At 39.3% G+C, this 27,626-nt stretch overlaps 1 protein-coding gene across 1 annotated transcript in view; it reads right to left on the bottom strand.

Annotated features, from left to right (window-relative positions):
• Positions 1–27,626, bottom strand: part of dysf (dysferlin, limb girdle muscular dystrophy 2B (autosomal recessive)) — a 107,127-nt gene that overhangs the window by 35,814 nt on the left and 43,687 nt on the right. Inside the window, exons 33-41 of the mRNA XM_063469493.1 lie at positions 27,458–27,598; positions 27,289–27,318; positions 27,162–27,197; positions 26,406–26,447; positions 24,889–24,990; positions 23,708–23,869; positions 19,249–19,426; positions 19,077–19,150; positions 1,156–1,254 (exon numbers count right to left, since the gene is read on the bottom strand). Coding sequence (XP_063325563.1) covers positions 1,156–1,254; positions 19,077–19,150; positions 19,249–19,426; positions 23,708–23,869; positions 24,889–24,990; positions 26,406–26,447; positions 27,162–27,197; positions 27,289–27,318; positions 27,458–27,598 — 864 coding nt within the window. The remainder of the gene's footprint in view (positions 1–1,155; positions 1,255–19,076; positions 19,151–19,248; positions 19,427–23,707; positions 23,870–24,888; positions 24,991–26,405; positions 26,448–27,161; positions 27,198–27,288; positions 27,319–27,457; positions 27,599–27,626) is intronic.

The raw sequence follows: 27,626 nt of genomic DNA, 5'->3' as shown, positions 1-27,626 counted from the left end.
CCTGTTATTTACTTATTTATTGTTTTACTTTTTAACTTTGAAGGATAGTTTTCTTTGATAGTTTGCATTAAAGGCTTGCCTGTTGCTTAATATTCAGTCTGCAGTGTCCTGTATTTGGATCATCTCTCTTACCCATATGGAAAAATGTTGTATTCCATAGTCCTTCATAGATGATAAATGGCCTGCACTTCACATTAACCCTTTACATTAACCTACCACCTGAGCCACAGCTGCCCAAAAGCTACAGGAGTGTTGTTGCACTGATGCATTGACAAAGCAGAGGTTAGAAAAAAGTTTAAACTCTGTGACAGCAGGTGTATACAAAAATTATTCAGGTAAGTGCACTTATAATTGTACTAATTTAGCAGTATCCATAACATGATTTGCTTAGTGCTCTGGTGGGATGAGCCAAAGACACTGAACATGCTGGCACACTGAGTCATAAGTGAAACCATAACCTTGTGCAAAGGTTTTATCAGATTTGGTAGAGTTCTGCTGACCAATGGCTCAACAAATTCATTTACATACATTTACTTCAAAATAACTTCAGATATGCCTTGTAGGAATAAAGACGAGGCACTTCTCTCACCATCAGCCTCCCCATTTAAACTAAATTTAGTACTAAACCAATGCTATCTTACAAGCTGTTACATTATTGGTGTTAGTTCATGCTCCAGACAGCTGGAACTTTGAAGCTTTACATTTTGTCAAATGTGAGTCAGAATAATCTAATGTTATTTCAGATTTATTAACTGATTAAGCAGCCCTCCACAACTGTCCCATTTTCTCTTGGGAAAACGAATTGTCCACCCCTGGGTGCTAAGAGGTTAATAAAGGGTTAGGTGGTTAATTTTGTCATGGATCAAATGGAAAAAGTAGGGCTGCTGCAAAGGGCTGGACCAGTAAAAGATGGATACAATTAATGCTTTAAATTAACTTACCACTTGAGCCACAGCTGCCTAAAGAATGTAGCCAATTGCATGTTCGAATACATGAATTCCCACATCATACTAGACAAACTTAATAAGAATCTTGTATCTAGTTGTAACATTATATGTATTATTTGCAAGCTTCATTTGAAAGATATATACATTTAGTTAAGGAAAAAACAAAAAAAACATTTATTTCCTACAAGCACTTAACACACACCCTTACCTTGAGAGTGTCAAAGCCTTCCTCCAGATAAGTCGCACACTTGTTTTTCTCTCCAGTCGATGCGTAGAACTTACTCCACCAGTCCATAATCTCTTCTCCCTGTTGGTCACACAATCAGATGTCAGAGTTTGGAAGGTTGAATAGGAGGTGCTGAATATAAATAAGGCTGTGTTGTTTGGTAAAACCCAAATGATACTTTTGAATCATTCAGGTGTGCTCTGTATGCAGTCTTATGGCTTGCGTAATATTATTTAAAAAAATATTTGTGTTGGTTTGACTTCATGTTTGCGTTACTTTCTTGCTGCTTCATTTACCTGACGAGTCAAACTAAAAATAAATAAATAAATACTTCAAAGGTCATTTCCAATCCCACCAAATTGTCTGTGGCTACTGAAAGTGATTTTTGCGTCGCTTATGGGCTGTGTTTGTTTGATATCTGAACTTCTTCTGAAGAACCTTTGACCTTTCAAACCTGTTCAAAGCCCTGCAGTGAGTGCTATTTGACTTTGTAGAGCACTGCAGCGCTTTTCATGATTTTTCCAATGATCGCATGGCAACATCGAGTTAGCCAAGTTACGTCAACACAAGTAAAAATTGTCTCTGGTGACTCCATGGCATTAAGGTCATGGTATATGGGTGTTCTGAGGCAATGGAAACGGGCAACACTGGGATGGGAACTGGCACAAAGTGGACAAAAATCAACATGGACATAAGAAGAACCGAGTTATGCCAAAAGAGTCCAAAAATGTATATTTATTCATGAAGAAATTAATTATTCTGCTACCTTGCTCCAAGCTCTTTTTCACCACTTCTCTCTATTACCTAGTAATATTCTTCAGGAACAAAAAATACTTGGTGCTTTCATTGTCTTTTTTGGGCGTTTTATGCTGATCAGACGAGGCCAGATGGGGTGAAAATGTTAACTACCTTCCCGAAAACACAAACTCACTGAGGCTGGACTGAAGTTATCTACCGAGAGATTGGCTGGTGTAGTTCATGTGATTAAGGGAGTATGAAAGAGGTCAGACTAAGAGGAATCCAAGTTTGTAATTTGTGCGCAACCCTAAATTTAACATACCCCTGCTTAAATTTAATACCATTTAAAGTTCTGACAAAAAACCCCATAATCTAAAAAAAAAAAAAAAAAAAAAATCATCATTCAGGTTTTTTAGTGTTAGAAGTAAAATGTCTCTTAATTTGTTTTCTCCAAACGCATTACTTGTCAGTCTCTGGAAAACACTGATTGCTTTGATTTTATTGTTTCCTAAATATTTCTTTCTTTTTTGGAGCCAATCTCCACCTGAAACTGGGACTGTTGTGTAGGGCTGCACCAATAACACAGAGGTCAAATGAATATTGAGCAAAACTGAGTTCAGTTTATTGGTGTGGTCCTCCACAACAGTCCCTGGGTCTTACGAGGTGAGAAACTGGGATGATTGTGAAGAACCGCAACAGTAAGCTTATAAAGAAATAAAATTAATACTGAGTAATATTGAGCTCATCCTATTGATGCGGCCCTCCACAATAGTCCCACTTTATAAAGATAGAAAGTTAATACTAAGCAGAATGGAGTTGTTGAACTAAATTAAGCTGATCTCACTTTTGCTTAATATACATTTTTAAGATTATTGGTGTGGCCCTCCACAACAGTCCCAGTTTCTCATGTAGCCTGTTGGGAAAATTAATTTTCCACCCTGAGTTAACAGATGGGGCAAATGCATGCAAGTGCAAAAGTTACCAAAATGAGATGCATTTACACATATTGCACTGCCAACATAATTTCACGCCAGATGGGTGTCAGATACTGCAGCTCCATCATGATGCACAAGGGTTTTGGGTGCAGTTGGGCATATAGTTTCCCTTTTAAAAGGTCCACATTAAAAGTTTTTTAAGTGCAATAAATCACTGGTGTAATAAATCACAGTGTTGTATTTCGTGCTTTGTTTCACCTAATTTTAATTTCTGCTGTTAGTTTGGCTTACAAAAGCTACTCGGTTGGGTTTGGGAAAAGATTGTGTTTTGGTTTGACAAAATTAACCCTGCAGCTACAAAAAAAAAAAAAAAAAAAAAAAGCCTACCAATTTAAATGTGACACCAAAGGCCCTTACAATCATCAATAACCCGTTGCATCATGGCACAGATGCCAAAAGAACAGCAGCATCTGACGCTGGGGGATTATAATGCACTGGTAGTGCATAATGTGTGAAAGGTTTCAGTGGTTTTGGCAAAACCACACCATCTCACACCCTTGGAATGGCATTTTTAATAAGTCGGTGCGCTCCAAAACTTACCCACTGTAACATCTAGTGTCAGCGTTAACAACAAAAGACAGGTCAGAGAGAAATTTAATTTCACCGTAGACTGCACGATCACTCAGTGCAGACGCACAAATGCTGACAGAATGTAACCACGCATTAAAGTAGAGGGATTAAACACATTTTAAGGAGCTTTTCAACACATTTCTTAATACTTATTCTCATAGCACATTAGGGGTTTCAATCCAAAATGAAACATACACCATAATAAAAAAAAAGTAGAAGAAGAAATAAATCCCTCTATTACAAAATGACTGCTGGCATTAGAGCAAAGGCTGTTAAAGCCTTACTATTACAGCTATGAGTCATCCTGCGCTCACAATGTCGTTCTGTTTTGGAGGGTAAAATATATATCTTTGTTTTTGAAATCTTGACTGATGGCTTTTTGAGGTTTGGATTCATTTTGATTTATACGATGTGATTTTTGGGGAAATATGTGACATCTCTGAAAGAAACCCTGTTTCATGTGTTTTATCAAGACTTCCATTTTCTCAAGCGTGAAGCTGCCTCATCCATCAAATTTACTAAAAGTCTGCTCACATTGGCAACGCCGACCGCAGAGCTACTTAAAAGCTCATTTTTGATTATTTTCTCACAGAAGCGAAAAGTCTGTCCATCTCACTGTGTGTGTGTGTGTGTGTGTGTGTGATGGCAAGCCGCTGGCCCTGACGCAACAAGGAAACAGCGACCACAAAAATGGAGAATACAGCGGGGACAGATCAACCTACAGTGTGTATCTTCACACACATACAAAAACACACATTTCATTCCCGCCCTGCAACCTTCAACCCTCTGAGGAACACTCCAGAAACACAGTTGTGACGCATGCGCCACTTTTTCCTTTGTGTGTGTGTGTGTGTGTGTGTAAAGGCATAAATGTTGAACAAAAGTGCTCTTATGGCACTGGGTTTGTGTGGAATCCCCTTTCTCCTACTTCCCACAAACTCTGAGACAGAAACACACACATGCACACAGGAGAAGTAGGGGGACTATGGAATTCCTAATTTTTCCAAAGTGGCAGCATGGCATGGAAAAGGTCAGCACGTGGCGTTTAACTAGGACATGACACACACACATGCACGGTGCCCTGTGTCTGAGGTGTGAAGTGTCTGCTGTGTGTTTATGTGCCCTCTGTGTGCTGCTGGTGCCAAGCATTGATGACCAGGGCGCCAGAAAGTGTGTGTGTGTCCGGGTGTGTTCACTCAAGTCCACGACTCCTGATTCAGACAGATTAAGGCCGCCGGTGGAGTGTTCCAGACTGTGTATTAAGTATATACTCTGGAGATCAAACACACACACACACACACACACACACACACACACACACACACACACACACAGCCTGTAGTGGTCTGGTCAGGGTGTCGGTGTGGTTTGCAGCCTATCATTATGCCCTGTGGGGAAAGCCAGCCTAACCAAACCAGACTGGCACTGCCAAGAACTCTACGAGCAGAGCGACTGCATTTACATAAGAGTTCATAAGAGCGCCGAGCTGCTTCATAAAAGCTTTTTTGTGGGGAAACCCCGTCCACAACAGAGTAAGAGGTCACAGGTGGGGCTGGAAGAGGCCTCCTTTAAAGTTCACACACATAAAGAGCCAAATCTGACAGAGCGTTTAGGAGCTTTTTGTTGCCTTGTAATGTCAAAAACATACACATTTATCACGAGGAAGCTCCTCTCTAACAAGAAAAGAAAAGTGTTTTTAGACGAATTATAATCTGTGATAAGTTCCAGCATGCCAAAGTTCCAACAGCATGAATTGTGACCTTACATAATCTACAACATCAGGAGCCTCCCAAAAAGCTACAATTCACCCGGTGAATCATCTGTGGAGGTTACTCTGTGGAACCGTAGACTGTGAATAGAAGATGGACTTTGCCACCATGACATCATTGGTTGGTTTGCCTAAATGTTAGCATTTTGGCCACTACCACCATCTGCTACTTTTAGAGCCAGAAGTGAGCATATTTGGACACAAGGGTGGAGGTTTAAAGTATCTGCCAACACTAACAAGCTTGGTTAGCAAGCACTTATTGCACCAAATACATGCTACTTAGTCCTGAGAAACAAGTAACTAAAACTTTACTTATCAAAACTGTAATGCACATTTCTTAGACTAACTGTACAACTAGTACATCTTTTGTCAGATAACTGCATTAAAAAAAGAAGTTTGTGCTTCAGTTTTGATCTGTAAAAATGTTTTGCGTTCCTACTTTGTAGTAATTATTTGTGTGTGGGTGTGTGTGTTTGATGAACCAGCACGGTTCATGAAAGCAGTTTGTTTGGAGTAGCTGATAATTTAGCGGTCCAGATGATGACCTGGATGACTGAGAACTTTCACACTAATTAAGCTTAGTTTTTCAGCTATAGATGTTGCTGCTTGGTTGGATATGTTGGCTCACTTTGGTGGTACGCAGCATACCTGGGAAGTCGTGCAACGTCCTCTAATTTTGTGCCAAAAACGTATGGTCCATCTCAACCAGTCCGGCAACGTTGACTTCAAAGCACCCGAATCAAAAACTTTTCCTACCCAAAGATCGGTTGCTTAGGGGAGAATTTTCTGAAGCAGCAAGCCAAAAACTCAAATTTTCTTTGACCTCATTCCATACCTCCAAAATAAACTGGTCAGTGTGAAGAAAGTGGAAAAACTATGTTGGCTTCTTAGGCACAACTGTTTGCATGTATTTGTCATTTGCTCCACTGCGGTTTCAAGGCAGAACAGCAAAACCTCAAGTAAAAATCTGTGGCATTTGCACATAAATAAATGTCTTCTTTGCTATCATTGATTGATATTACACAGGGCTGACTCAATCTACAGCATGTCCAGTTCCTGAAAGCTTTTTTCATATGCTGTTCTAAACTCATACCATCGACTAGCCCATTTCTCTGAAAGTCAATCTGATATGCAGAAAACAATTTGTACTCAAATTCTCCCCAATTTAAAAGACCCTCAGAAGCCTCAAAAAACGACACAGGTTTTGAAAATTACAAACTTTCTTGCATTTGTAGTCCTCCCATAATCTGAGTTCTACTGACTGATTGAGCAGGCTGTGGCTGTGAGTAAATAGTCCATGCTATATGTAACACCAAAGACAACTGGGAATCGTATATGATGGACTTGCAAACATTAACTGACAGAATAGGAAGTCATGGACACTGATTTAGCTCACTGGGTTGAGAAGGTAACCCATATAGGCCTGGGTTCTAATCTGCCCTGAGGCCAGTAACTGCGTCTTACCCCTGAGCTTTCTCCTGGCTTTCCTGGTATCTCTCCACTGTCCTGTTAAATAAAGGTTAACAAGTCTAAAAAAAGAATAGATAGCCTTAACCCTGATGCCCTAACTACCTAAATGTTGACTGTTGGCCTCAGATGCCAAGTCTGATAGGCTCTCTATAATGAGGGAAGCATCCGTGTCTGCATCTTTAGCTGCTAAATGGTCCACTATGGTCATCAGCTACAGTAAATAATGTCCTTCTACTGTCAATGAGATGTTGGGTGAATCAGGCTTTTCACAGCAGCTTTTTGAAAGTCTGTCTGATATTTGAAAGTTCAAACACTAACTTGCGACTAATGATAGACTTAAAAGTACACCAGTGCCATCTTTAAAAGCACAGACACATCTGGATGATGGTCTGGGCAACAAATATGTGCAGCGCTCAGATTCTGGAGTTGAACAGCAGCTTACATCAGTCTGTGGCCGAAATTAGCAGAACAAGAAAAACAATAATGATTTACTAAGCTATTTTGACATCTTGTTTCTGGTTACAGTGTCATTATAGGGCCATAAATGTGTGTTTCACAAACCCCCAAAAATGCCACAAAGTCGCCTGGCACGAAGCCATGTCAGTTAGTTTCTTTGGATCCAAAGCAGCCAGGAAGGATTTATGGAAGTTGAGGTAAACTGCAACATTTTCAGAGCAGGATTTTAACCAAAACTGACTGCTTTTTGGAGACGAAGTGGAATAATTCTAATGAGAATTAATGGCAGAGGTACAATCGCAGTTTTTAAAGAAGGAGCAGAATTCATGTAAAAGCACGTCACCGATAGAAAAAGCAGACACAAAAACCAGATTATAGTGACCTGACAGATTTTTGAAATCCAGTTTCCTTATGGAAATGAGAAAACACAGAGGCCGGTTTGATCCACGATATATACTGTCATCGTGCACGCATTCTGCCAATGAGACGTGACATCTAATGTTCATTTTCCATCTGAGCGACGTTAGATCTCAGATATCACGAAAGGGGGGCTGGAGCCTCCGAGCTTTGAGGAGCCATGACGCTCCTGACAGCCGATCTTCTTAAACCTTTCCAACTCTGAAACTAAATCTGACTGATCTGCTTTGGAAGCGGCTCTGCTGAGCGCACACTCTGCTGCAGTAATCTGGTAATCATCAGACATACGCGCATGACCTGTTCTTTTGGTTGCGACCCAGAGATTAAGGATGCCAGGATTTACAGCACATGAGAGAGCATGCTTTCTTTCTCTGGTGCCGTGAGATATTAGCCGCCTCTTTTTGCTCCTTTAGTTGAAACTTTTCTGACTCTTTTCATTGTCTCTGCTTCTCTTTTAGTCACTTTCTCCCTCCTCTCATTCATCCATCCCTCCTCTGTCTTTTAGTAAGAGCTCACAGAGAGTTGTGGTATAGAGGATCTATAAGCAGCTCTGTTGACTTTGGCCATGGCCAGACAGAAAATGGAGCTTTTAATTTGACTGCTTTAAATATCTGAACCTTAATAAAACAAATATCTTTGTTTGGAGAGGAAGAAATCCCCTCCACCCCACCCCCCAAATTCGAGCAAGAAAGGAAAGAGCACTACTGGATGTGTATGTTTGTGTGCTCAGGCTGGTCCGGGTCATGCTTAGTCTTCAAATTGACCTGGCTTAGATAAATAAAATAGAAGAATGTAACAAGCAGCGGAGCCCCCCCCCCCCCAAGTTCAAATGTGGGATTAGATTTCCTGTGTAACCGCACAGCTCGGTGTGTCGCTCTGTAAAATCTGGCTTTCTTGAGTAGGATGCATTTTTCTGACACGAGACCAGCAAAGCAGCAAGTCTCCCGTTTCATCCTGGCAGCAGGGAAAAAAGCCCCACTTTTATCTCATTCCAGATCGACCCTCATCTGTCTGCACTCAGTGTTATTCAACAGTGTCTTACTTCAAATAAACTTCATCTATAGATAACAACACTAAAACTGTGCTACTGTCTACACACACTGTGACCTGGCATCACCTGAAACATTGTTTATTGTTTATTAGTTTTAGATTTTGACTGCCTTTTTACTAATTAATGGGTGTTTTTTTACTTAGAGATCTCAAAAATTTCCCACACACTGTTTTGGACCCCATCCATTTATAGGGTCTTTTCAGCCCCGTTTTTAGGGGTATAATAGGCAGGTAGGTGCTTCTAAGTAGTGCTGAAAAACAGCTGGTTGGAAGTGAGGGCTCACATTCACACCTATTGCCAGATAAGAACCACCACTGGGCCACAGGCATAAGGACCTGTCAGCAATCCCCTGGCAACTAGTCTCTGACTGGTTGGTGAGTGCTTGCTGGCTGTTACTGAGCCTGTGTGACTAGGAACCTAACCTGGAGTACCCAGAGAAATACGCAGGCAATGGAGGAACATGCAAACTCCACATGAAAAGGCCTCATTATTGCAGGCACATGCTACTATAGTTTGTTGGTGCAGTAATAAGTAATGAATGTCAGTGCAAAAAACAAAAAAAACTCAGGTTTTGAATCCGAGGTGTCAGACATAAAGAGAAACCTTTTTCCAGACATATTTTCAGTGACCTGAAAGAGCAGCATTTCACATTTGATGTTTTGTTTTTTACCCAAATTCCAGCATTGTATTTTGAGAGCATATTAAACATCCTTTCAACAAGTTTTTGCTGAGTGGCAAAGACCTTCTTCAATTTTGTAAGAAAAGATAAAACACCTTGCTGTTCTTGCAGTGGAAAACAGCCAAATGATGATATCCATTAGAGAAACAAATTAATAAAATAGAGTTACATACAGTAACAGATTTAAATGTAAACTTTGGGAGTTTGTTTTTTTTTGACAGCCATTTTCATTCTACAGCAGCTGTTTCCTTGTGGACTCCTAACAACATCCACTGTATGAATTTTATCAACAGTTGCAACCTCGCTAACATCTTGAGTTGTAACAGACTTGTCTCATGGTGCATGTGGTGCACAAATGAGCCAAATGATAAGAAGGGAGACCAAACATTTGGCTCAATGCTGTGTCCAACATAAGAGCGACATCAGTTTCCACTAGTATCCTCAGCCTGGCGACCACCGTAAAAATTTCCTGGCTCTGGTGTAGACCTTTTTAAAAATTTAGACAGTCTGTTCCCAATATGAGCAGATTTGCAGTAAATATCTACTTTCTCTTTAGTATGTGGAAAAAAAGACAATTAAATGGGAGGCTGGAAGGTATGATGTATGGATGGATGATGAAAAAAAAAACAAGTGCAATGAAAACTAAATGCAAAGCATGACTGACATTCTTGTTCAATGAATGAAATGAATAACATGAATGACAAGATGAGTTTGTTACCTACATGAAGGCTGGAACTAGAGGTTGAAAGGTTAATGATAGCAGAACTGGTTCCATCCGCAAGCTACAACACATATATATACACAGAAACACACACTTTCAGGTTAGTTTGTTAGAGTTAGCTTCAATATTTGCAACACATCTCAATGATGAATCATAAAAGACAATTTGAAAGTGTTAATCACTCAAAAAGAAGGAACATGATATTAGAAATATACATGAAAATTACAACATTAGACACTGTTAGACATTATCTACTAACATTTGAAGGGACATCAGCGACTCAAACACACAGAAACATCACTGTCACCATCGTGGGTTCTAAACATGAACTGAGTGTGCAATTGTGTTACTTCCCTGGAAGGTCCCCCTATGGAAGAAATGCAGATACCCAGGTCTAAGTCATCACTGTAGATGACCACAGCCCTAACCCCAACTCTAACCAAAGGCAATCAGAATATACCTTTTTTCTCCATGATATTGGTAAAATACAGAAGTAATAAATCTGTTTTATCTTCCACCAAAATACACATTAGAGAAGGCTGTACCTTATACTTCAGAGAATTTACTCTGATGGACTGTGACAGAACCCAGATTAGGAGGACAAAGGACCAGATTTACTAAACATGGGTGATTTACAACAGCTGAGCTGTTTTTATTATCATCGGCACAGTTAGTTAATTTCAAAATCAAACGTATATCATATCATATCATACCATGCATCATATCATGCATAATTAGCAGCAAATTATGTGTTGCAGACGCTAGTAAATCAGTTTGAGCGTCTTTATAAAAACAAACAGTATTTTTTCTTTTACACCACTGTATAATTGTACAGTGCTATATAAACACAACTCACATGAATTTAAAGGCCAGTTTGCATTCGCACCACTCATTAGTAAATCTGAGCCTCAAGTGTTTAGACAAAGTTAGAGATCAGCTGAGAACAGAGAAGGATAGAACAAAGATAGGGTGGGAAAACCTGAATGCAGTTATTATATTTTTGTGCCGTCATCACCTTGCAGTGGTGGACTTTATATTAAAAAAAAAAATGTATGGACATAACTTGTAGATATTTGTAACAATAGAACCTTCAGAAAAAAACTCCTAATGACTTTATGACCTCTTACATTAGTCTTATAATGTACTTTATAGTCCCATAATAGTTATAAATCAGGATGAAAGCATCATTTATGTTAGGCTGGGCCAACCTTGTGATTTACATGTCACTACTCAATAAGCATGCAGTGACCTTGTTTTCACAGTCAGATCCCCCCGTCCTGACAGTTCCTCGACAGTCCTTGGAGCACCTCTGCCAGGTCTAAGGGGTAAATCCTGATGCCTTTATAACCAAAAGCCTGAGTAGCAAAATGGGTGGAAAGTAGGTTTGTGCTCACGGAAGATGATGCAGGTAACCGACGATGGTCAGAATGACTGCCAAAAGTTAACAAATCATAGTGATGTTTGGCTTGTTTCCCAACTGATTATTTTACGATTCCTATTAAAGAGAATCTATCTTACTACTGTGTTTTATGTTTGTCATTTTACTGCTGAGTTACTGACTGCTGAGTACAGGGAAGAGCAGCGTAGAGAGAGAGAGACTGAAAAACTTAGATGAACTATAGGCCGAAAGAGAAAAAGATTTTACTAAATATGGAAGTGGAAAATGAAGACTATGTCTGCCTCTCTTTGTGTCTCCAGCATTACTGCTGCTGGTGAAACGGTATGTATTATGGAAGTGGATAGTTCCCAGACTTTGGAGAAAATCATCCAACCCTAGTAATAGTAGTAAACCCTAGTGAATTTTCAAACATGTGTAATGATTTCAAATTGGAAAACAGAGTATCAGTATTTGTTTGGTTGGAGCGATCTGAACTAATAGCAATAATTCGCTGGAAATAAAATGCAGCTCTTAAATGCTAAACTTCTTTAAAAATCAGAACAAAGTTAAGTGGTTTTCAACCCATGTTTAACCAAGGTTACATGCAACCTGATCTCAGTGAATAATGTGAAGTGACCACAACCTCCTCAAAATGCATTATGTGGTGATGGCACGCAAGGCACCAGGAAAACAATGCCAATGGAAAGTCAATAAGGAGTTTGGTTGTGGTGGGTGGACAAATTCCCTTTCAATGACATTGCCGCAAAAGCATCCAGAGGTGGGTGTGAGTGTGCTGGTAGCTTGAATTACACAAAATTCTCACATAAGGGAGTGGAGTCATTATGAATTGCTGTGGACATCACTGTCCACTAAACTGTGGACAGCGATGTCCTTGTAGTACTATAAACAAATTAGTTATCTATAGTTCCAATATTCAAGTATCCAATTGGACACTTGATTTGATTTGACTACAACTGGTTGCCACATGTCTCTGCTGACTTTGACTGAAGAAACCTCAGCGTTTAATCATGTTATTTTGCACAAGCTGTGAACTGATCACCATCCCACTTTACTTTTACTCTTTAAAAGTTCGCAATCTTCAAGTTAAGAAGAAACAGATGAAGCTCCACAAAGACTGATTATCAAAGACCAATTTAATTAAACAAGTTAGCTGTGTGCCAAGTTTTGGTTTTTTGCATTTTTTTTAAGTGCAACGAAGAATTTTAGCAGTACAAAGAATCTGCTGAAACAAAGCTGCCTGTTGCTGACCAAATGTCGCACTTTGCTCCATTAATTTACAACTTCTAACTCATCGCCCGGTCTGAATCTGCAAATTGGGTTGACAAGAGTGCAGATTTTCTTTTTTCTTTTTAAGCTGTCACTGCAAATTTATCATCCAGTTGCGTGACTGTTATTGTACCCACACAAAGCTGTTCTGATGATGAACTGCACATTTTAATTGGATTAGGGTGTTAATGTCAGGGAGTGTACACTGATTTCAACACCCGCAGACGCACTAATTAACCTCGCTTATTTAGCTCATGTTGTACATATTTTTTTGAACTCCAATGTCACTAAACATTTACCGCTGCCCTCCCCCCTCAAACACAACAAGGCAATTGAGGTTTTGCATCAGTGCAAGAGAATGGAAAAATGGTCAGTGTCGTAAGAATGAGGTAACAGCAGTATATTAGAGACAGTCCCATGATGTCTCCTTATGTTAAATAGTGCACGTATCTGTGTGTATGTGTTTTCCTTATGATGTGAATGCATAAAGGACGTCTCCATAATGTTGATCATTCAGTTTTAACATGAAGTTTTGATAGGTTTAGTCAAGGGTTTAATTATCATTTAGATAAATTAAAGTCAATGTAATGTGCTCTAAGTGACAGAAACACAAATTTATGTGTGTGTGTGTGTGTGTGTGTGTGTGTGTGTGTGTGTGTGTGTGTGTGTGTGTGTGTGTGTGTGTGTGTGTGTGTGTGTGTGTGTGCAGCTTTTGTGGCGCCTGTGGGTTAAGGGATACCAAGGAGGGCCGCACAGAGAAATTAAAAAAGGGAAAAATTCCAGCAGGGATTTCAAGATGATGAAAGGATCAGTGAGGGGATGATTGGCTGATGAACCACAACAATGAAGAGAGAGAGAGGAAATGGAGGAGGATAACATGAGGATTCCCCCTAATGAGCTGCCACATTAAAACAGCTGCCAGCTTGATCGATAGAGAAGGGAAGAAGGAATGAGAAAATGAATTAAAAGGGTAAAGAGGGGAAGTCAAAAGACGGATGGAGAGAGTGTGAGAAAAACTGGGTTGACTGGAGAGGGAAACTAAAAAACAGAGGTGAAGCGAGCTTGAAAAACAGAAAGATGGAGAAAAATAAAATGGAGAAATTAAAGGATTACTGAATAGATGAAAATTGCGCAAAAGAAAGTATGGCTAAAGTGAAGATAACATAAAATTGGCGATAAATGGAGATAGTAAAGTAGGAAGGAAATTAGAAGGGAAAGGGCAGAGGGATGGAAGGAATGGAAGGATATATAATGAATGAAAATAAGGACAGAAGAAGAGATGGAGGCAAAGGAGGTTTTACTGGGAAAAGGGTGACAGAAAAGGGAATAGAGTTAAGTAAAATTTTATGTAAGAAGGAAAAGAACCAAGGAAGGAAGGCAGAAGAAAAACATAATTTGGTAAAAGCTAAAAAGAGCCAGGAAACTGTGTGAGCAGAAAAGAAGGAACAACAACTGATAAATAAACAACCCGTTCTCACTCCCAAATCGTAACATTTTACGCTAGGTGACAAATCGTCAACATATTACGTTTTCGGGCACCCAAGGCGTTCCTACGTCACGACATCGGAAAACTGCGGACACATGAGAACCGTTTGGACTCAATCTACACATCTTCGCTTTTTCCCTTAAAATCGCTTTAGAAAACACTATTTCACCTCATTAAAGTGCTGGTTAAGGTTAGGAATAAGGTTATGGTTAGGTTTAGCGATAAGGTTAGGTTTAGGCTTAGGTATACGTTATGGTTAGGTTTAGGCATAAGGTTATGGTTAGGTTTAGGGATAAGGTTAGGTTTAGGCGTAGGGATACGGTTATGGTTAAGGTTAGGAATAAGGCTGTGGTTAGGCATAAGGTTATGGTTAAGGTTAGGCATAAGGTTATGGTTAGGCTTAGTGATAAGGTTAAGTTTAGGGCTGCAGTACAGGGCTGGAAACCGCCGCGTACCATAACAACGTGGAAGGTCACCTTTCGCGTTCCTCAGGAACGCCACAGGACGTGACAAAACGTCGGGATGTTACGCCTCGGGAGTGAGAACGGGCTCAAATAAAAGGAAGAAGTTAATTAGAAGGCAACAAAAAACAGATTTAGAGAGTGCATATAAAAGAAGGTAAAAGGCCACTGAGACATCAGCTACTACCTTGTGGGCCAGTGGTCATTATGCTAAAAGGCAGCAACAGCACAAACGCAATTGAGTTATCAAGTTCAGTGAGTGTTATTAGTCAGCTGTGTTGGCACATCTACCAGTCAAACTGGCGGTGTTCCTAACTTTAAGCCCCAGTTTGGCACAAGTTTTACCTGTTGGACAGATGGCCCAACAGAGTCTAGAATACTCTGGTATATAGAGAACAAGCCAAAATGCTCAGGCCTCCACTGCTGTGCTTGAAATTTTTTTGGAAATGAGCCGTGGATTATGGACACCACTTTTGTCATGTCTTTATACAGGACATTGTTCCAAGAAGCAACTTGGCATTTCTCCTATTAAGTTGGTCATTTTACCCTGGGAGTCCATGAGGGGTAGTTCACTTCTCGAGGCAGCCCGAAGTGGCTACTTGAGGAACTGCAGTTTTTGGCACTTAAGCATCCATTTTTCAGCACTGGATATTTTACAAAGGAGGAAAGTGGCAGGAACTGATAAAAAAGTAGTATGGGGAAAAGGTGAATGTAGAAAAGAAGCAAATAATCGTTTTATTGTGCAGGGGAGAGAGAAGAGGGAGAGCAATAGACAGAAGCAAAGGAGGAAGACTGAGGGTTTTGAAAAGCAAAGAAAATGAATGACAGCTGATGACAGCAGAGAGGGGAAACTGAGGAGAAGAAAAGAAGAAGTGATAGACATCAGCAAGAAGGTGCAGGGCTCCAAAACAGAAGTCTTGAATTGTTTTACTCTCACAGAGGAGGCTGACAGAAATCACGAGCTTGGAATTCTTTCCAGAAAACTCACAAGTCCTCTGCAGATTCACTGTCTTCAAATGTTACTTCAGTATTCTCAAAGGGGCCAATCCAGTGGTTTTCCATGTTGTAGCCCATTAACTTCAAATCCTGCGCACTTAAACATTACTGCAGAACATTTTCCAAGGCCTGCCACACTGTCTTTAGTGATTTCTGAACAGGCAACCATTGGTTTTGCATAATTACAGTTCAGAGCAAATACCAACCAGCAGAGACAACTCGTCTATTCTTTTAGTTATGTTAAAGGAATATTTTCATATTTTGATGAGTGTTTACTTTCTTATCATGGCTGCCAGATGGGTATTTTAGCACAAAGTTTGTAGACAAGGGTTCCAGTACCTTTACTATCTCCAAAGGCAAGAGCAAGACTTCTAACCTTAATGATCATGTAGGCTGTTTGTCCCTACCCTCTGACCTAACATATAATTATCATAGAGGCAGAAATATGCCATAAACTGTTAAAAGTGCTGAAAAATAGATACACTGGCCATTTTTGATGACACAATGCTATTGCAAAAGTATGGTTAAGTTTAAACAGAGTTAAATGTTGAGACTTTTTAGAACTCCTGTAATGCCACTAAAAAGTGCCCACAAACATGCTTAACCAGTGTGGTGGTCCAAGTGACAACAACCCAGGGCTTAAAGATGAAGCCAAAACACGAGTGCCAAAAAGTGCAGTTCTTCTTATGGACACATAGGGCTGACTTCACAAGTTTGTCAGTCCCCAACAGGGTCTTATGTTAAACTGTTAAAATAAAAAACATATTTGAGGGGCAAGAAAATAGTGTTTGCTTCAATAGACCATAAAGCTATGTCTTCACAGAAACCAGAACAGTGCCATGGCGACCAGACACCGTAGAAATGACACTTGTTGACTTCAAGCTACAGGTGATGCAAAGTAAGCGGGTCCTGAAATACACTTTCCTCAACTTGGAGGCAAGCAACTGAAGTGATTGTCAATAAGAGTGCCAGATACCACAGATAAACCTATGACCTGGTAGTGAATACATTAGCGGATTACCTAGGCAACTGGAGTCCGAAATGTCCGCTGGCGACCAATGGTCAACTTCGAAGAGATGCATGGCAAGTGAATCGCTCCCTGTGTGAGTGACAAATGTGCCAATGCAGGCAGCTGGAGCCAATCAGTGTCTGCTAGACCTCATCCATTGCTTCAAGTCATTAAATTCAACTGAATTCAATTTTTGTTTACATATGGGGTAGCTGTAGCTCTGGTGGTAGAGCAGGTCATCTACTAACTGGAAGGTTGGTGGTTCAATCCCCGTCATGCCAAATATCATTGGGCAAGATACTAATACAAAGTTCCTCTCCGAGTAACTTGGGATCTGAGTAACTCCCCAGTTAGATTTTGATTTTTGTCATCCAAATCAAATTGGTTCTGACTCTGAATAAAAAAAACCATCACATCAGAGACCAAAACTCTACTGGTGAACCTTGAAAATGGAAAGTTTATATTGGCTGTGTGTGGTTATGCATGCTGCAAATATAAAAAACACCTTTGACATAAACTCCAGTTTGGTTCAGAAGCATTTCCAGACACGTTCTTGTACCATTAGTAGTAGTTGTTGTTGTTAATAATAATAATAATAATAATAATAATAATAATAATAATAATAAATGTAATAATCAATAGCCCAGCAAGCACTTATTACAGTTATTTACTTATTGTTTTGTTTTTATTTACATCCTAAATTGGCCCTACTCAGGCCCAACTGGGCCAAGCTTCAAACATTTTTGTGTTTTTATACGCAGTGCAGCAGATCAGTTTTGTGCTTTCTATTGGAAACATAACATTTCACCATCCTTACCACACATCTCAAAGCAAAATGTCTGTGAAAACAATACCAGGCGGTTTCTATTGAGCTTGGACTTTTTGTTAGGTGGAATTGAAGATTTGTTAGAGTCTTTCAAATCTCATTCAGACTGACAATAAGGACTTACTGTGTGTTTAAAGAAACATGTTTCTCCATGTACAGTCAAAGTTTTTTCAAAGTTTAGTTGCTGCTACTTACAGATATAGGGGATGTTATGTCAACCCATAGCCCAGAGCACAATTACATATTCAATAATAAAAACAACAACATTATTAATAATCACCAATTTCTTCTCATTTGATCAATTCCCTTCTGTGTCACCTTCTCCATGTCTTATACCAACACTGCACTTTGGTAACTCTTCTCCTCCTAACGCTATTTTTAGAAAATGTAACAACAACAACAACATCTTAAACATAATAATGACTTTGCGTTTTTGCAGTTTTTGGGGGGACCACAGTTTGATGACAATGCATTCCTCCTGAAACTTTCCAGCTCCCTTCAATCCTCAAACATGATTACACAACGATAGCTGCGGTCTGCGAGTGTGTGTTTAGCATTTATAGCGCTGCATTATTTATGTTTGCTCCCTTCAACGGAACCTCATGCGGTCTGCCAAACCAATAAAGCCAAATGTCGCGGTCTAATTCTATACAATCTTCTATTCACTAATACACACAATGAAACCACTTACGACTGTGGACCAGGAGGGGGGTAAGAGGGGATATTAAAAAAATGCTTTAAAAAGACTACATTTTGTTAGTAATTGACTTTATGTGTTCTTCAAACTGGGATGTCAAAAATCTTTGACCAGTCATCCGGTAAGGAAATCCCAAAAAGCTGATCCTGTTCATCTGGATGTAGCATTTTGATCTTTTTATCAGTGGTTGTTGATGAATAGTCATGAAAATTTGCATATTAATGCTCAAGAATCTGACCTTACAGCCCATTGTTAGTCAGTGGTGCTAGTTTCAGTCATTGTGCACATGTACTCTTTAAACGGTTGGGGAATCCTGCAGTCAGCTGAGACTGAAGAAGTCACTTGGATGAGTGATGAAACGTTTCTCCCTCTGAAAATGCTACATCCAGATGAACAGAATAAACTTTTTGGGTATTCCAAAAATAGTTTGAATTGTCCAAACATGAAGAAGAAAGAGAAAAAAAATGAAAGGGTAAGACAGTGGGACCTGTTGCTATGAGCCTAATAGGGCTGTGTCCTGTATATAGGTTCCCTCCTCACCACTATCCTTGGCAGTTTTAACTCAATGTGAAAAACAGCCCTTACTAAATAAACAATTTTATCTGCATTCGAGTGATATTGTTGGCAAGGCTCTTTTTTTCCCCTTTTCTTTTGTTAAAGATTTTGGATTTCAGCAGGAAGGTGAAAGTCACAGCCCAGCCAGAGAATCCTTAAGTTAGTGAGAGGAAATTTAGAGATGAACACAAAAGTGTTTTTGATGCTTTAAAGGCAGTTTTGTGGCAATTATTTAAAATACTAATTACCAGTAATTACCTACTGAGTAATTAGCCAATAATTGTGCAGTGTTGTGTACACAGAGCAGGTTTAGGCAACTAGCTGATACAAAAAGCTCTTTTACCTGGTCAGACACAAGCGGCTGCTCATCATCAATGTCAATAAAAACCTCCCCAGAAATTAAATGGGGCGTCTCACCTACACGTGCCAACACACACAGGAAAAGAAGACACTTAACATTTATCATCAGTGTTAATCATTTTTTCTGTATTTTTTTCCACTGCTGTGTGCCTTACGTCGCCATCCTTCCTCCTCTCCCTCCAACTCCACAGCTTGCTCATCTTCTTGGTTGTAGCGGTACTCCTCCAGCGAGCGGATGGTGCACTGCCCAACCACCGGCTTCCTCCCAAACTGACGATTGTCAATGACTTTGATGACAATTGGCGGCATGTAGAGCTCCTCTTGGGGAAGTCTCTGTGGTGAGATGGAGAAAGATGAAAACACAGTGACTTAAGCGTCTGGTTGCTTAACGTCTATTTCTAATTGGTTATGCCACCTGCCTGCATGATGTTGACTGGCTGTGGCTGCTGATTGCCTAAAACTGATTGGTCACCAAGGCATGACCAATCAAGGCTTCAATGCACCTTTTCAGACGTAAGGGAAGAAATAGCTGAATCTGCAGAGGTGCAGATACCATCTTTGTGATGGAAATCAGGGTACATACAACACTTTGAGTTAAAGTGTCTTGACGCATGCTCAATCATCCAGGTAAGGAAATCCCCCAAAAGTTGATTCTGTTCATCTGGACGTAGTGTTTTCAGTTGGAGAAACATTTCGTCACTCATATTCAAGTGACTTCTTTAGTCTCAGCTGACTGCAGGTTCCCCCAAAACCTTTCAACAGTACCTTTGCACAACGCTGAAATTAGCCCACTGATTGAACAATAGGGTGGGAGGTCAGTTTCTTGATCATTGGATTAAAATGCAAATTGTCATGACCATTGATCAACAACAACTGATCAAAGACCACTGATCATTGACAATCTTACAATTCTGTGATTGCAGCCATTCCCCAACTCTCTGTGAATGGTACTGATGGCCATTGATCAGTTGTCACTGACAGTGACGAAACATTTCTCCCACTAAAAACACGACGTCCAGATGAAAAGAATCAACTTTTCGGGACTTTGAGTTAACATATAAGTTAAGGATTTTAATATTGCAAGTAAAATGACACAAAAAAATGCTAAAGAAAAACAAAAAAAACATACAAGTTGTGGTAAACTGTGTCCTTTTCAGTACTATGCCATTTTGTTCTGTCATGTAAGTGTCAGTTCCTTGCATTATATATGGCTCAATTAATCTTGATCGCACACTAGAGATTTTCACACCAGTGTTTTGCAAAAACAGACTGTTGTGAACTTCTGGGGATGATGACCCTGAAGGTCCAAAATGAAGGCTGTTACTGCGTTGTAGGACTACAGTTTGCTCTGTAAAATAAAACAATGAAATGAATGAAATGATATTTCATCCTAAGCCTTTTTTATTTATTATTATAATTATATATTTATTTTAAACTAAAGGTACTCCTGTGCAAAGACTTTGGGAAGCTGTGCTTTTTTTCCAAGACTTCCTCCTCAGTAGTGTCTTCCTGTTATTTTACTGTTGTCGTCTTTTATGGATGCACAGTGGTAGGAACATCACGTTCCATGTGCTTTTATTTTTTTCTATGCACATATTAGCGTATGAAGCCCATTCTCTTTAAACAAACAAACAAATAACCGCAAAGAAAAAACAAAAACCAAGAATGGACCTTAATCATGTGAGTTTATGGAAAAAATCTAATCAAACCTTTCCAGAATTACTCACAGCTGACTTAACCCTTTATTGACCATGGGCCCACCGGCGGGCCCATTTTACAGGTAAATTTGAAGGGCCGGTCAATAAAGGGTTAACTAGAGCAGAAGAAACAACTTATATCTGCCACAGCCCAATAAAACAATTAGAAAGTTACAAAACAACCACAAATCTGATTAACACTGAGCATTTTTTCTTCCTGTTTTCATACAGTCATCATGATCTTCTATTAAAGAGGATTCAATTTAGGTTTAAATGACATGTAGCAACATATTTTCTGAAATCTTTACAATCCTCTCTTGCGATTTCCTGTATAAGATCTCTGACTTTTGGTCCAGAACGTCTGCCCCCTTTAAGTTTGCAACCTTCATTGGGTTGTACGTCTGCAGGCTTCAGAAGACAAGCAGACCATCACTTGACCTGCCAGGCGTGTTGAAAGTCTCCCACTTGATCCTGATACTGTAGGTGCTGCAGCTGGCAGAGCTTCTGCAACAGCTATATACACTTAAATAAAATTCAACTGGCTCGAGTTCCCTCAATCCCTCTGACTTTTACAGAGAGCTGCGGTGTGGCAGAAGAAAAATCTCAAAGAACCAGCTGCATAATGAAACCCTCAAAACATTTACAGCAGCTACATCTGAAGACAATATGCCATTACAACCTCATTTATCCAAACTCACTCAAAGGTAAATAAACAATGGGTTGGGAACTGTAATCTGTTTGACCTCTCTGGCTTTAAGAAAGGCTTAAGTGAGGCTGATGATGCTAAACTCACACAATAAACTGAGAGAGCTAACATTAGGTGGTTAGACACTTCAAAGAGTAATATTTAAGGAAACTATGCCCATGACATTTTCTTGTGCTCCCGTGGCATACAAAAACACTTACGCAGTCATCTTAAGGCCTTAATATTGTTAACATTAAATGCTTGGAATTGGTTCAGGGGCTAAATTTAAGGGGGAAAGAAATGTGCACATTTCCACAGTCCGATTGAGGCTGTCACACTCGTGCGGTGGTCAAAACAGGACCTTAATCTTGTTAACATTAAACTGCATGGGCCAAAGCAAGAATCTGCATTTAAGGGGAAAAAAGTGAATATTTCCATACGCCAGTTATAGCTGTCATAATAAAACACGGAGGTGATCAACTTCAGACCTTAATATTGTTAAACTCTCTAGCCTGTTTGGAGCCGCTGTTAGGAAAAATGTGTTTAATATTTCCATATTTCAGTTTAGGTTTTCATAAGAAAACACTTAGGTGGAATTCAATGGCACCAATGTAAACTCAGTGGAAACATATTCTCAGAGGACAGTGTTACATTTGAAGGATAAGTAACGATTGGTACGATTCCCCGCTCTGAAGGTTGCGGCTGGTCTGATTAAAATAAATGAGTGAATTAAAAAACGCTCTTTGCAGAGTGACAGCGAGGGGTACGTAGGTGTCGACGTGCATGCAGTTGGGTTTTTTAGCGACCATACAACCCTTTTTTTAACCTGTTATAACTTGTGTTTTTTCATAATAGCCCACTATATTCAACTCTGCAATTCCTCTCAGCCTTACAGAGCATTTTAGCTCCCTTTTGGCTCCCACTTATACATGGAAATAAATTTAGTGAAACAAGAGAGATGAAAAAGATGTCAGAAGCCCATTTCATGTGAGTAGTCTTGTAGTCTTCACATTGGTAGTCTGATACAAGACCCCAAACATAACTCTCATGTTACAACAACTGCCCAAATAAAGTTTTATTTAAAAAAAATGTATATAGGTAGACAGCATATAGGGCAGAGGTAGAGAACTTGCCCTGCGGGTGCTCAGAAAATAACCTGACGTTGAACGTCCTTAAAACAAAATAACTCATAATGGACTTCGGGAGGCACAGACAGGTCCACTCCCCTCTCATTATAAATGGAGAATGGGTGGAATCTGTCTCTACCTTCAGGTATCTGGGCACCGACATCTTCGCTGAGCTCACTTGGACCCACAACACTAACGCCCTGGTAAAGAAAGAGCAGCAGCGGCTGCACTTTCTCCCTGCCGGCTTTCTACCGCTCCTCAGTGGAGAGTGTGCTGGGGATTTGGTACACAGGGGCCAAGACTGAGAACAAGAAGGCTGTGCAGAGGGTAATTAACACCACCCAAATAATAACTAGCTAACACTTGAGATAGAATGACCCTATTAGTAAAACCTGACAACCCATAACTGAACTACATGTCAGATAATGCATTGTGTGTGAGACACCCCTGATATTACCAGTGTCAGCTAGCTGGTTAGCAATTTGTGCCCTTTTATGTACTTACTTGCAGAATCATGTGCAAATGTGACCATAACTTTATTACACAATCACAAAGTCTTAACAAATATAAAACTTCTACCTATTTTATTTATTTCTAGGATCCCTGAACAAGGTGGAAATGTCTGCCTCTTCAGTGGTGGAAAATATGAAGACTTGGTTTATCCAAAGAAAACTACATCGATGTTAAATGTATTATCCCTGATTTACTAAACATCAAATTCAGCTTACTATTGACCTACTACAGTGACATCCATTTTAAGAACATCCAGTAAGCATTTGTACCCTCACCATACCCATGGTAAACATATCCACCCTGCATTTATGGTACATTAGTAATGCCTATGCTAATAGCCATGGGAGATAATTAACTCTTATCTGAAGAAACATTCACTTTTCTAAAAATAAATTTTTAAAAATCTGCTGCAGCACACAAGGAAACTTATAATTTTCTGGGAAAAAGAGAAGGAAGTTCTCTATTCTGCCATTATTGTGGTTTCACTGATGAAGATAAATGAGTAACACAAACCACAGCAGAACTGTCCTTAACATGGAAGCTGTGGGCACTGATTACTCTGTGTGTTTAAGTATAGTACAGCATAGCTCACCACATCAAGGAGAAGGGTATTAATGTCAAAGTTAGGCTTCTTCTTCACACTGCGAATGACGCAGCTCTGGACCATGCTGCCTCCACACTCCACCTGCAGGCTGGGGGAGGTAACGCTGGCCAGCTGGAAGCTCTTCAGGTTCCGGACGCCCCATGCTAAAATCTGTCAGGATGACACAGAAAAAGTGGTGTTGGTGTTGTCATTTTCAGACTTGTAATAATTAAATCTATCAAACTGCTCATAGATATTCAAAATTAAAAAAAAAAAACCCCAAAATGAAGATTCTTTAAGTTTCTTTGAGTTTAAATTATAAAGATATTTAAAGACATTAATACTGAAAAACAACAGAAATTTTTATCATATATAATGACTGAAGAGGACGCCAGATCCAGACTCATAGAGAAGCATTAAATGAAACCAAGCTTTCTTTAAGGCAAACTAAAAATCCAGCAGGAAAAGCAGGAACTTGTGGGAAACACTGGGAGCTTTAAAGAAATAACTACAGTGACGCTACAAACAGGGATGGCAAGAAATAGGAAACAGGATGATACAACAAAGGACAAGACAAGACAATTTATACACATGGTAATGAGGCGAGAGGCAAACAGGTGGGAGACACAGTGGAAACAAATCATGGATAACGACACAGTGGAAACAAATCATGGATAACGACACAGTGGAAACAAATCATGGATAACGACACAGTGGAAACAAATCATGGATAACGACACAGTGGAAACAAATCATGGATAACGACACAGTGGAAACAAATCATGGATAACGACACAGTGGAAACAAATCATGGATAACGACACAGGATGTCAAACCCAACACAGGACACAGAGTTCAACATGTACCAAAATAAAACAGGAAGAGAGACACAGCAGAACAGCAATATTAGATTAACGTAACACAACTAAACTAAGGACCATGACAGACAAGACCAACACAAAAACAACCCTGAGGGAACAGCAAGGGAAGGCTAAAGGGAACTAATAAAGCTAATGTCTTCTATAATTAAGACACACATAATACAATAGAGAATCAGTAGCAGGGATCAGAAGACAATACAACTCATAAGCACAAGGAAACACAATTACTATGATCATTTTCACTGCTTCTCAGCACCTAGGAAGGTGGTGAGAATGAAACAGAAAAGTTAAAGTAGATATTAGTGATACCTCGATGGCGGTTCTCTGCAGAACAGGTTTGATTCCCTGAGGAATCATGAAGACATTTGGCTCTCTCTGAGGCGGTGGGTACGGAAGGTCTGACTCCTCCGGCTGTGAATATGGATGCAGGAAAGTAGCAGGTCATCAACAAGTGACCAATGAGAATTTGCGCATTCATGGAGTATTGAAATCATCTGAGAAATGACTCCCCGACTAGGAAAATTCCCCTTTTTTGGGTGACTGACTCTTTAGTGACTTGAAATTACACAAAAATCTGGTAAAGGTTTGGTTTAAGGTAAGAAACTTCTAATCAATTCATTTATATGGCTAATGTTTAATCAAGAAGGTGATATGACATTGTCACTGTTTAATGCAGTCTATGAGCAATAATGTAGATTAGGCAGAAGAAACATTTATTAGCTGGATAACAAGTCTTTAATCTCTGTAGTGTTTTTGCTGTTTCCAAATTCAAATTTAAGAACACATCAAAGTCTGAAGAGGAATTTCCCAGGTCGGGAACTGGGACCATCCGAGCAGCACATGAATGCACGATTTAAACAGCTTGCCATGCTATTTACTGCCAGGCAAATTGTTCTATGGAAACAAACACCAAGAAATGTTAAATGACAATGTTTAGCATGAGTATATCAAATTTGTTTTGGAGTGTTAATACCACACAAATGTAATAACCTTTAACATTTTAAGAAAGCACTTTAAAAAGCATGAAATAGTACTTTACAACAAGCAGCCTGTTATGTATTTTAAAGCATGTAAATTTTACATTTATTTGGATTAAATATTTTGAACACAAAAGTAATGTAGAAAACCTAACAAGCATGTTAATCCTAAAATCATATAAAACAGGTTGAATGTATTTGAAACTCATTGTGTTTGTCAATTTTAAGTTTGACTGAAAAATATAAAAATATGCTTCACATTACATTTCCTACATTGTAAATTTATAAACCACATAATCCAAATATATGTAAAATTATGATGCGATTAAAATGCACAAGAGGCCAAAATATTTTTGCACCTACAAGAATTTGTGGAAGACCAAAGACAACATCGGTAAATATTTCTCCTTCTGAGCTTCAGTATGTTTTCCTAAAAAGGCATAATTATAGTAACAGAAACATTATCTGATTGTGATATAATGTTCTCTTTCTTTATGTGATCACAAAATAATTAACTGTATGCTGCACTCACTAATGATAAAATTGAATTTGAAACCTTCTGAAAGTGAAACTTTCTTGAGCTCCTATAAAAAAAAAAAAAGTAAAGTCTGCATGCATGCTGTCTTTGGACTTCCATACACATCTGCATACAACAAACCACGTGTAAAAACCACACAGTGTTAGACTACTGCTGATCAAAAATGAGTAGATAAACATTTCAAGTTTTCGAAAAAGGGGATGGCTTTTAACATGCACGTGAGATAAAATTATCAGCGTATGCAGTAAATGGACAGAGACATCAAATGGGATGACCATGGATGGATTTGACTTTGTGTTTCTATATTGTACCCATTGCTGCAGGTTTTCAGAGAGGAATCCTGGAAACATCAGCTGAAGAAGCCAGAATGAAGAAAAAAGAAAATAATTGAGCACAAAAGATAAATGAAAAGAGCTGTAACTGCACAAATATACTGCAACATGTGGGGTATTTTTGATAGAATTGGAAGACAAGCTGTATACTGCATAAAAGACGCATAAAGCTGAAGTGAAGACAAATGCAAAGGTGCCCTGAATCTGGCTACTGGAGGAACTGCAGAGATTAGCATTAATTTTTATTTTCCTTTGGTGTCACCTGCTTATTTTATGATCTCCAGTTTCAAGATGCTTTTGTCAATTATGGCTCCTAATTACAGTAAAATAGGTCAGAAAGCAGCGTATTCTTCATAGTGTAGTGACTTTGTGACCGATAAGTTACGTTTGATTCGATCCTCGATCAAGGAATGACAAAAAATGTTAAAGTTGTGGCTTCAAAACAGAACATCACTGTGTCCCCTTCTATCTTTTACATACAGTTTATGAAGAAAGCAGCAGAAAGAAAAACTGAAGAAAGGACTTCATAATAAATTATTCTGATTTAGCCAGGTTTGCTTACTTTGAGACTTTTCCTAACAAAAATCAAAAATGGGGAAAAAAGTTATTTAAAAATTTTTTATGAATATTTACTCTTTGACTCTCCTAGACTGTGTGATAGTCTCATATCAGTCATGTTTACTATCAAACATTTAAATTTAGGGAAAAACGGTAAAATCCTTGGTGTGGTTTTACCTCATCTAAGACGTGGGTGGAAGTCAGGAAATCTCCCTGTAGGTGATACGACATAAGTTATGTTTCAAAGTTAAATGAAAAAGACAAAAATTCAAGAAGGAATGGAAAAAAATGGATATAAACGTACCTCTTGACCTGGAATATGGTGAATTGACGGCTGTTGGAATAACAGTGAAATCAAGACTCATCCTCAAAGACTAAAGCATCCATATCAGAACAACATGCCTTTTTAAAAACTTTGAATATGACAAGAAAGAAAAAGACCAGTAGGTGAAAGTGTCAAGTTGACCTCTGACCTTTTCTCTGCGTATAAGCTCAAAGGCAGCCAGTAGCTCGCCAGCGTTCTTGTCCCCTCTGCGAATCGGGAACCAGGCCAGGCGTGGCGACCGAGTCAGTGAGGGCTGGCACACGCAGCGACCCATGAACTCATCAGCTCCCTGAAGAATGAAAACACAACATAGACAT

The sequence above is a fragment of the Pelmatolapia mariae genome, linkage group LG3_W, assembly GCF_036321145.2.
Source record: "Pelmatolapia mariae isolate MD_Pm_ZW linkage group LG3_W, Pm_UMD_F_2, whole genome shotgun sequence".
NCBI lineage: Eukaryota > Metazoa > Chordata > Actinopteri > Cichliformes > Cichlidae > Pelmatolapia > Pelmatolapia mariae.
Note: the sequence above shows the minus strand (reverse complement) of the source record. Positions and strands in the feature narration are given on the sequence as shown.